General features: G+C 36.0%; 1 protein-coding gene across 3 annotated transcripts in view; it reads left to right on the plus strand.

The window, feature by feature from the left end:
* Window positions 1-11,199, plus strand: part of SOCS6 (suppressor of cytokine signaling 6) — a 29,443-nt gene extending 18,244 nt beyond the window's left edge. For all 3 annotated transcript variants that reach the window (XM_030494040.1, XM_030494049.1, XM_030494055.1), the window contains exon 2: window positions 5,400-11,199. In XM_030494040.1, the coding sequence (XP_030349900.1) occupies window positions 5,525-7,129 (1,605 nt within the window). In that variant the 5' untranslated portion in view covers window positions 5,400-5,524 and the 3' untranslated portion in view covers window positions 7,130-11,199. The remainder of the gene's footprint in view (window positions 1-5,399) is intronic.
* Window positions 11,200-11,627: the final 428 nt, after the last annotated feature.

The raw sequence follows: 11,627 nt of genomic DNA on the forward strand, positions 1-11,627 counted from the left end.
TCAGAATAAAGATTATATATTTCTAAATATATAGCCAGACTCTTCAGGAATAAAATCAAGTTCAGTGCTCCACTGTATCACTTTATGGAAATGAGCAGATTAACATTTATTTAGGAAAGTCATTTATTTAAGAAAGTCTTCAAGTTATTTGAAACAACATTGATTAGTAGTTCCAAGCCATTTTATGATGGTATTTTTATTAAACTTCTAAAAGATGATTCTTTGTTCAGTCATGAGTTGTATTTTGCTGTATGTTTCCAGTATCATGTTTTCTGTCCTGACTCTTAAAAGTTAATGTTGTTTTATTCCTATAGTAGCATATTCTGGCAGTATTGTTTATAGTATTTTTCTCAGGAAAGGAGTGCACCTAACCTGGAAGTGTAAAAAAGATAAGAAATTAATAAAGGTCATATAAATAATCAAACTTTTTGTTGGTGTACTTTTGTGAATACTGCATTGAGATAGCTATGTACTGAAAACATTTTGTAGCATCAAACTGACTAAAGTGTTGAATATTCAAACTGGATTGCACAAATGGATTTATATTGTTTTAAACTTCTGCATTTTTTCATAAATCTGCTGCTGTTTGGATTTCAGAGAAGCAGCCTATAAATTTTTTGCTTTAATTCTCTTCACTAATAATTTCACATTTATATGTAATTAATGTATGTTGTTATTCTTCAAAATAAGGCAACTTCAAAATTTAGTTAGGATTATTTTTATAAGCACAGAGGAGCCTGTGTTGTTCAGTAGGTAGTAATCTGGCAGTCTGGCAATATGGTAGTTTTTGTCTAGAGGCCTACGTTTTGTCAACCTGCATAATTTTAAAATTCCAAGATGCAGAATTTGTGATGAAAGTTCATAAGGCAGAATTTCATTTTGCCTGGTTAATCTGTGTGTTAACATCACATTCTCTTTTTGGGTCTGATTAATCTCCCATTTTCAATCTGCGTGTTCCAGGTATTACTGTGTACGTAGCCACTAGGCTTTGGCAGTACACTGGCATAGTTCAGACTGTTTATAGCCACAAATACCTGCCAGGAGAATTTCTGGAGGTGTCTCTAGTTAGGCTGTCTAAATTCGCTGTACAGCAGATGGCACTGGAAGAGCACATCAGTGGGAGACTTCAGTGATGCTGTAATTCATACAGAATACTAGCAAAGCTGTTGCAGTGCTGAGGGTTGTGAAGAAGTTGCATAGCTTGTTTTAATGTACTCCTGGAAGGGGTGCATGCTGGGCTCTTCTGCTTCAGTTCTTCTAGATGTAGACAGTGGAAAATTCTACCCTTGCAAGTGTGTGAGCGTATCATGTTGAGGACTGCTCATACAGTGCTTTTAAACACATTAATCCACAATGCAGAATTACTGTTATGTTTTTAAGTATGTGCAAATAAAGAAGACTATCTGGATCAACTAGTATTTGATTTCAGGGTATATTTGCTTTCTGCTGTCTTGGATAAATATGTGTATGAGATGTCATAAAGTAGAGTGGTTCTCATGTGGAAAACTTCCTTAGAGGCTTGCTCTCATCTGTAGGTGTGTTCGGTTTACTTTGGAGAGCTTTGACCATTTGGCCTGTCATTGACTAGATTTTTATCATCTTTTCCTGGATGAATGAGCTGGACTTCTAGATATATGCATGTTGTTCATATAGTTTATGTTTGAACTTCAAACCTTTATTATTTCTTTATATGAAATGTTGCAATGATATAAGTAACGAGTTGTGCATTTGGAAAATCATGTATTTTACTTGATAAAGATATTGGCTACTAAGGAAGGTTGACAGATGTAGAACACTTTTGCTCAAGCAGGCTCAGTCACTTTCAAAGTAGAAAATTTTTACTTCTCTATGCTGCCATAGAGATTTATCTGTTGAGATTATTTTTAGATATTGTATTTTCATTTGTAAAGCAATACATTTTGATACCGGAAGACTGGTATGCGATAAAAACCCTATTCTTTCAAGTGACTTTTCAGTCTTTTAGTTATGGAGAAACTTAAGAAATGTTGTTCCTTCAGCCAAATCCTAGGGAACTAATTCTTTTGAAACACACTAATAAAATATTTTGTGAATCAGACAGTTTGGGTCTCTTACATTTCTCCCCAGTCACAGCCTGATAATGTTCTTTTATTTTCTCCCTAGGTTAGAAGGCAGATTTTACTTTGTTTCATGCTTGCTTTTTCAGGGTTAGGAATTGCAAACATTATGATGTACTTACCACAAGGATGGGGGTATTTACCTGGTGAAGTGGAAATAGTATCAGCTTGTGGATGTCAGAAACAGTTGGAGAACATCATGGATTTCACAAGTGGAGCTAATGTGAGGGTTCCCAGGCTTCTGGTAGTACATACATAAAGGCACAGTTAAATTTATCAAATTGACAAGCACTCTGACTTTGTCAGTTTAGGAGCAGCATAGAATCCTGAAGTTAAATTTTTCACTCATTTTGTTAGGTTCATTCAGTTATATATGATGAAAAGAGAACTGCAGATTGGTAAGATGGCAAAATCCAAATGGTTTAGGAATAAAAGGTCAACAAGGCATTTCAAGTCTACTCTTAATTGACATGTAGATCTCTCTTTATCTGTATCTGTAGCTTTTTCTTAATTACTGTACTTTGTCAATTATTCCAGTACGCCAAATTTCAGGCATATAAAACTCACTAAATGTGTTCTAGTCATGTTTGATTTTCAATACTTCCAAGTCATGGTTGACTTTAAATACTTCCGTTGGAAGTATTTTCAATACTTATTCCAAATATATGGAGCTCATATTAAACACCAGTAATTTAAACCATGAAATTTTATGGTTCTGCATGTATCTGTCATAAGAAAAGGAAAATAAAAGTAGTGTCTTAACTTTTGAAAATATTTACACATATCTCAATATCATCTTCATGTTTTTTCAGGTGTCAGGACTTCTGGTACCACAGGAATCATCTTAAAAATGGGAAATAAGCAGTGAACTTCTAATACAATACTGGTCCTGGGTTTTAACATTTTGATATTCATTTATAACAAGAATTGGTTTTTAGTCTTTTGTTTAGGAAACAGGTTGTTTCCTAAAGGCATGTTTTCTTTGCTGATGGCAAGTTAGTCAGTTTATGGGCAGAAGAGAAACCTTTTAGTTTCTCCCCATTGAGAGAAAGGAAGGTGCTGTTTAGTTTGGTAATTAGGAAAAGGAAATGGAAATCGCCTAAGATACTCTAAAGATGGACCTGGAAAATGTCAGAGGTTATGGCAGACAGAACAGGTCTTTGTGGTAGGGTGATGCAGATAGTATAGGGAATTTGAAGGTAGGACTAAGGTACATATCCAAGTAAATCAAGCTTTAGTGCTTTTGCTGTTTGAGAACAGTGTTCCGCCGTCCAGCAGCAGGGCTTTACTTAATTTTTTTCAAGGTATTTTGAAGGTCAAAATCCTTAGGTGTCTTTTAGTTTGCTTTGAATATGATCCTTTAGCCTTTGTGTACTTGAGGACCGAAAAAGTTGGGCTGGATAAGAGTAATGGTCAATGGACTGCTGTTTGATTATAGTAATTGTTCTCCTTACGTGATTTTATACAATTTTTGAAGAGTTATTTAAGAAAATCATATTGTTTACTTGATAAAACTTATTTCTGTTCATGGCGTTATTTTTATCAGTTGCTTGTACTGTGATACCATGGGAGAAAAATATGAAAAAGGGCAGTTTTGCTTTCCCTTAAGTCCTTCAAAGTCTGGAAGGTTTTTTTGAAAGATTAGACTCCTCCAGCTTGCCATGTTTAGCCTGGAGCCAGGCTTGCTGCTGCAGTTTGTGCTGCTCATATCACACGTATTTGGAGGTATGTGGAATAATGGCTATTACTAACGGTAGTACCTACTTCTGTGGCAGCAGCAACTTCTCTTCCCCTTGTTGTTCTTCTCCTCTCTACAGAGCTACTTGCTTTGGAAGGTCTAACTAATATTAAAAATAAAACACAAGCCCCCCCCCCAAACAATAAAACCACCGCCCCACCCCCAAAACCACTGCAGCCAAACCTCAAAAATAATAATAAAAAAAAAAACCAAACCCCAAGACAAAAAAAACCAAACCCAAGCTGAAAAGTCAAATTTGTGGAGGAGGTGGGTAGATGACTCTGGAAGAAGCCAAGTAGGAGCAGTTGGCTGGAGTTTGAGCCGATCTGTCCACTTACTCTTGGCAGAAGTACTGGAGGAAGGAAAGCTCTGTTAGTTCTAGGCAAGGAGAGCCTGTGATTTGAACTCCTCTGTACCTAAAACAGTGTTTGGAAATTAACTTTTCTTTTAAAGAAGTTCGGGAGGAGACTTCTGTGACTTGCTCTAAACAGATGTTACTTTGCTGTTAATGTGTCTCTCCTTTTTCACTAGAGTTAGTTTTCCTATAATTAATGTAACTATTTGAATATTGCTCAATTTTCCTGTGTAAAGAAAGTATGACCTTGTTTTAGGAATAATTAGAATTTAATCCTCTTGGATAGAGTATATAGAGTATCTTCTAGTTTTATCTTCTATAGTGGGGATTTTTTAGGAGCCTTCTGAGAGGAGTGTTTCTGTGCTTGAAAATTTTATATACAAGCACATATATACATATGCAAAATTCTATATGCATGCGTTAAATATATGTGCCTATGAGTGTGATGTAATGTGTGAGGCAGGTAATCCTCCCTCTCAGCCCTGGTGAGGCCTCACCTGGATAGGGTGTCTAGTTCTGGGCTCTGCACTACAAGAGAGCAAGTCCAGTGAAGGGCTTCTAGAATGATTAAGGTTCTGGAGCATCTCTCACAGGAGGAAAGGCTGAGGGAGTTGGGCCTGTTCAGCCTAGGGAAGAGAAGGCTCAGGGGGGATCTGATAAATGTGTATCTGAAGGGAGTATGTCAAGAGGATGGGGCCAGACTCTTCTTGGTGCTACTAGGTGATAGAACGAGAGGCAGTGGGCAGAAATAAAAACACAGGGAGTTCCAGCTGAACATGAGGAAGAACTTCTTTACTGTGAGGGTGACTGTGCATCAGAATAGATTGCCCAGAGAGCTTGGGGAGCCTCCTGCCCTGGAGATAGCAAGAGCCGTCTGGACACATTTCTGAGCAATGATGTAGGTAACCCTGCTTGAGCAAGAAGGTTGAACTAGACGAACCCTGATGGTCCATTCCAGCCTCAATCATTCTGTGTATATTTGAAAAATAGCATGCTAAAAGAGTTAAAAAGTTGTGGAAATCTCCAAGGCAGATGTAACAGATTAATTTTTTGAGTCTGATTGGTTTCCAAGTCAGCTCTCTATATTTACTTCTATTTGATGCCCATTGCAAGTACAGCAATTTTTGTTTTGTTTGGAGGGGGGAAATCCTTACGGATAATTTAAAAAATATTTCTTATGTGAAGTTAATTGTTTTTTATTTGTTTTCAGGAAATGGCTCTTGAAGTTAAATGAGGCTGGATAAAACACATAAATGAAGCAGAAGCTGCTCTGCATGTGTTAGGGCTATATCACCACAAGCACTGCTGATCAGCCAGACTTGGTAACTTGTCATAATGAAGAAAATTAGTCTCAAAACAATTCGCAAGTCCTTTAACTTAAATAAAAGTAAAGATGAAAGCGATTTCGTAGTGGTTCAGCAGCCATCATTAAGTGAATTTGGAAAAGATGACTCCTTGTTTGGCAGCTGCTATGGTAAAGATTTGGCTGGCTGTGAAGTCAATAGTGAAGATGAAAAAGGAGGCAAAAATAGATCAAAAAGTGAAAGTTTAATGGGTACGTTAAAAAGGAGGCTTTCAGCAAAACAAAAACAGAAAGGCAAAGGCAGCACACCATCTGTAAGCTCTGCAGATGATGACACCTTTTCTTCCTCATCTGCTCCAATAACTTTCAAAGATGTGCGAGCTCAAAGACCTCTGAGATCCACTTCTCTCCGTAATCACCATTACAGTCCAACTCCATGGCCCCTTCGACCTACGAATTCAGAAGAGACTTGCATCAAAATGGAAGTGAAAGTCAAGGCCTTGGTCCATTCCTCTAATCCAAGCCCAGCACTGAATGGTGTTCGAAAGGACTTCCATGACTTGCAGTCAGACAACGTGTTCCAGGAACAAAACAGTGTGTTAAAAAATACTGAATCTCAGAACGGGGACTTGCATCTTCATATTGATGAACATGTGCCTGTAGTTATTGGATTAATGCCTCAGGACTACATTCAGTATACTGTGCCTTTAGATGAGGGAATGTATCCTTTGGAAGGATCACGTAGTTACTGTCTGGATAGTTCCTCACCCATGGAAGTTTCAACTGTTTCTTCTCAAGTGGGGGGAAATGCTTTCCATGAAGAAGAAAGCCAAGTGGATCAGGATGTAGTCGTTGCACCGGATATCTTTGTGGACCAGACGGTGAATGGTTTGTTGATTGGTACCACAGGAGTCATGTTGCAAAGTCCAAGAGTTAATCACAACGATGTCCCTCCACTCTCACCTTTGCTACCTCCAATGCAGAATAATCAAATCCAAAGGAACTTCAATGGATTGAATGGCACAGATGCCCACGTGGCTGAAAGTATGCGCTGCCATTTGAATTTTGATCCTAACACTGCCCCGGGAGTTGGAAGAGTTTATGATTCTGTACAGAACAGTGGTCCTATGGTTGTGACAAGTCTCACAGAAGAACTGAAAAAACTTGCAAAACAAGGATGGTACTGGGGCCCCATTACACGTTGGGAGGCAGAGGGAAAATTAGCTAATGTGCCTGATGGCTCGTTTCTTGTTCGAGATAGTTCCGATGATCGTTATCTTTTAAGTTTGAGTTTTCGTTCCCATGGAAAAACTCTTCACACTAGAATTGAACACTCAAATGGTAGGTTTAGCTTTTATGAACAACCAGATGTGGAGGGACATACATCTATAGTTGACTTAATTGAACATTCAATCAGGGACTCTGAAAATGGAGCTTTCTGCTATTCGAGATCCCGGCTGCCTGGGTCTGCAACTTACCCAGTGAGACTGACAAATCCAGTATCTCGGTTTATGCAGGTGCGTTCTTTACAATACCTGTGTCGTTTTGTAATACGTCAGTACACCAGAATAGACCTGATTCAGAAACTGCCTTTGCCAAACAAAATGAAGGATTATTTACAGGAAAAGCACTACTGAAAGCTTACGGGAATCTTGCATCTTGCACTTTGGGAACGACAACAACAAAAAGAGATTGAATTACAGTTTACAGACTTTCATTACTATCAAAATCTTTTGCTGCCATAAAAATATTTCATTTTTGTGTGTAAAAGAAAAGTAATGCATTTGGATTTATGTTTGTTTGGGGGGTTTAGTGTATTGTTTTGGGGTGGGTTTTTTTTGGGGGGTTTTTTTTTTTTTTTTTTTTTTTGGAAAGAATGATCTTAAGTTTATTTTTAGAAGTGTGAAATAGCTATCTTTCATCAATGTGCAGATTAATCACAATGTGAATGATCAGATTCTCCTTAATTTCCCCCAAGTCCTTTGCTGCTATCCACTGTGATTTTTATGCATTGAAAGCACATTTCATGTGTATTCAACGATAAGTAAAAGTCAAATGAAACTTGTTGAATGGATTTTTTTTTTTTTTTTTCTCCTCTTTTAAAATAGCCTGTTTGAAAAAAATGATCGTGGATAAAAAACGTACTGGTATTCTAAACTACAGAATTTACATCTATGTTAAAAACAATTTCCCAGTATCCTAATTATGAATTTCTATAAAGATATGCCCTACATTAGTAGAACTTACAGTCAGAGCTGTGTGATAAGAACATAGTTATGCAGCATATCTTTGGGAAAAAAGCCCACCTTTCTCCTCAGCCTTGTATTGTCTGTACACTTTTTTTGTTTGAGGAGGTTACTTCAGCCACCTTCTTTTCTCAGTGTTCTGTCCTTCTAAAAATGGCCTTTTAAAACAGTCAATGTGTGGTACCTATAAGGAAAGAGCAGTATTTGGGTCTTGTCAAATGTTACCTTTAAAATCATGCCATCAGTTAAATAAATGAACATCTACCAGGTCCCCATCTTTCTGTCCTTTTCCCTCCTACCTCTTGTTGGGGGGGGCAGAGGGGAAATTTTCTCAATTTGTTGAAAGATGCTAGGAATTATTATTCTGGGAGTATAAATTGATAAGCCATTTTAGGGAATGGGGGGAAACTTTTAAAGGATGATTTCTGCAATATATATTCAAACTACTTGAAATGTTATGATTTTCTGCATTTCTTTTGTTTTCAGAAATGCACTAATATCCTTTGGATAGTTTTCCTTTTTTTTTTTTTAATATCCTTTGGGGAGAAAGGAACAGGACGTAACATTTCAGATGAAAGATGCTTAAAATGCATCTCTAAATCTCTATTCTCATAGCCTTTCAGATTATGGGGAAGAGAGGTTTGGATATACCCTGACCACAGAAAATGTCAAGGTCTATTATCATAAAATATGTTTTGACATATGAAATATTGAATCAATTAAGTAAATGTTTATGATATTTGTCAAAGATTCTGGCATTGAAAAGCTTACAGTTATTCTGACCTTCTGTAGGGGAAAAAAAGACTTTCAGTGGGGATTACAGGTTCTACACTGTAATATTTTGTGTCATGCAAGGTTAATCCATGGCATTTTTCTGTTTTGCTTCAGGTTTCTCCCTCATCCCCTCCCCCCCATGATTCTATCACTTTTATTTGTTATTTGTTAAAGGGCTCATAGCTTGGGAGGGAGGCTTGCTTTGCCTGCACCTGCCCCATTTTTTATTTTAGAATGTCATCTTCTGTATCCCTGGTAGGAGTGTCTAGTCACTAAACATCAGTTTAGAAGAGGCTGTTCATCTTTTATAGAGCTTTCTTGTTTAGGTAATTTTCTTCTCGTTGTTTCACCTAGCCTATTGTCCCCTGAAATGAGTCTTTAGTAATGAATACAGTATTGCTGCAAGGTGGTGCAGTAGCACTACATCTTGGGTTGCCTGAATTGATAGACGAAATTTATATTTTTTTAATTTATTTTTTGACCATAATGTTTAACTAAAAGCTAAAAAAAAAAAAAAAGAAAATCAGAGGTAGAGAAAGGATGCCTTTGCTTTTAAGGGAGGGAGAATAAGGATTTCTTCTTTAGTCTGATAAAGTTTTAAACTTAAAAAGAAAAAATCTAGAGCAGTCTATACGTGTGATTTGTTGACTCTGACATTGAGATATATGTATGAAAGTGTGAATTCTGTTTTCTTTTTTTTCCTCTGCTGATTTGCCCTTCTCCCTGTCCCTGAATCAGGATCACTAACGTTATTCAAAAAGGCACAATAACCTATTGTATGGTACAGTGTTCTGATTCTGTCTGTGAGGAGGAAAAACAAAATAATTTTTATGGATTTCAGACACATACTTCTGGAAGAAAACCTCTGGCATTTTCTTCACTTTAAAAATTCTTTCCCCACACAAGCTAGAGGGCCTATGCATTCTACAGAATCTTCGAAAGATTATAGTATATTAAATATTTCCTTTGCCATTTAATACCACTACTGAATGCATTAAACCAGTTTATACTATGCCACATACATTAATTTAGCAGTCATTGCATTGAAACTTAAATATTTGAAGCTGTAATACCCTTGTCTTATTGCTGAATTGAAAAACGTGCAAAAACACACATGCTAAATTTCTTGCCCATGCCTTCATAAATTTCTTTTTTTTTTTTTTCACTCATACATGTTGATGCCTTTTTTTAAAAGACAAACAAAACGGAAAACAAAACCAACACACTTTGGTTCAGTTTTTTAATTGCCTTCCTTGCTGTGTTCTTCATCTTGAACTTCATCAGGTCAAGTTAACTTTGTCATTCCCCACCACTATAAGCTTCCACAAAAGGAACAGTGTAAAGTGGTTTGTACCTAGAATGTGAGAACCATGTAGCACATTTCTTCTAAATAAAAAATGGTGGTGATATTTCTACTAAGCTCAAACTACTTTAAATCAGTAGCAAGTAGGCACAAATACTTATTTTTACAGGTTTCTTTAATCAGGACCTTGCAGGTTTTTTTTTTTTTCATACTGAGGTAACTGGCCAGCCAGGAGAAAGAACCCAGAAAAATTACTTTGAAAACATTAAAGATACTTACAATTTCTTATAATAAACATTAATATAGAAGAAACTCAGTAACATTTAGTTATGAGACAATTTAGAAGTTCTCAGAGTAACCATAAAAATTGCATTGACTTCTCCTTCATGAAAATTAGGGAAACAAAGTGTCCTTGATAAATAAAAGGAAAGTGATTGAGGATATTTTGGGGACCTTTGGAAGTAGATTCACTAGGAATAAAAGCTAACTGACTATGATCCTTACAGAGGAGAAAAATGGCTATTTATTCAGCACAACAGTTTAATGGTTCAAAAGGTATGCTTTTTATGCAATTGAATTGTAGAAAAATGTTTTGAAAATGAAACTTTGGAAATGAAACTCCTTCTTTTGAGTATCTCAAATGATTGATGTTATTAATAACATTGTTTTACCGATTAGAAGAGTAAAACAACACCTTATATTTGCAAATAAATAGAAAAATAAATTTGCACAATTTCATGTGGGGTTTTGTGTTTTTTTTTTTTTTCTTTTCTAGTCCAGTGTTACAGACAACTGAAAGTGATTGGTATTCTTTGATCTATTTGAAGGATATAGCACTTATCCTGCTGTTGACATAGTGAATGCCGTCTTTTTATCAAAATGTTTTTCTGTCAAAAGGATCAGAAATGCAATTATTAATTAAACTCTTTGTTCTCAGATGAGCTGACTTTGCATTTTGTTAAAGCCAAATTCTTTCTGTGAATATTGACTGCTGGGCTGAGTGAAAGCTGTGCAGGTTTTGTTTTGATGCATTTCATCTATGTGAATACTGCAATTATAAATTTAAAACAGCATACCAGCAATATATGGGCTATTATTCTGATGAGAAGTATTTTTCTGTTACTGAACTTTGAAATTGTGAGCTAAGCTATGGCTAAATTAATGATTGCCAATTCAATTTCTTAAAATCTTTTTATGACTGCAGAGAACAAAATTTACAAGCATTCTTTATAAACAAAAAATGGGCTAGATGGTAGTTCGTAATATGGGAAATATGGCGTATCTGGAAAGTGTTCTAAATTCCACACAGATAATGAAAAATTCTTAAAGAATTTTGTATGAATACCTGTTGGGTTAAAGAATTTTTATAGTGATGATGGAATGCCATGAAGTGAATACTTGCAATCCAGATTGCTGTAGTTTACACTTTTCTCTGTTTTAGACCTGGTGTGCACTACTTGTACCAAGCACACCACAGAGTGAATTATCCAAAGTCCATTGATTTTAATGTGTTTTGGTTTGTAAACAAAATTATAGTAATTTCTTGCACATTTTTGAAAAATAATTGTATAAGGATTTATGTATCTGCTTCTGGATACAGTGTGTAAATAAAAATTTCATTCACAAAAACATATGTGGAGTGTTATATACCTTAATGACATTCTAAACCAAAAAGAATAAAGTGACACTGTAAAATCTGGGCATCTGACAAACATTTACATTTTAACGGTTACAGTTTAAATTGTTACATATTTTTTAGCCCTTGCTAGCCGACTTCGGTATTTCTCTATACCGATTATATTAATTTCTACT

Source organism: Strigops habroptila, chromosome 1 (genome assembly GCF_004027225.2).
Source record: "Strigops habroptila isolate Jane chromosome 1, bStrHab1.2.pri, whole genome shotgun sequence".
Classification (NCBI taxonomy): Eukaryota; Metazoa; Chordata; class Aves; order Psittaciformes; family Psittacidae; genus Strigops; species Strigops habroptila.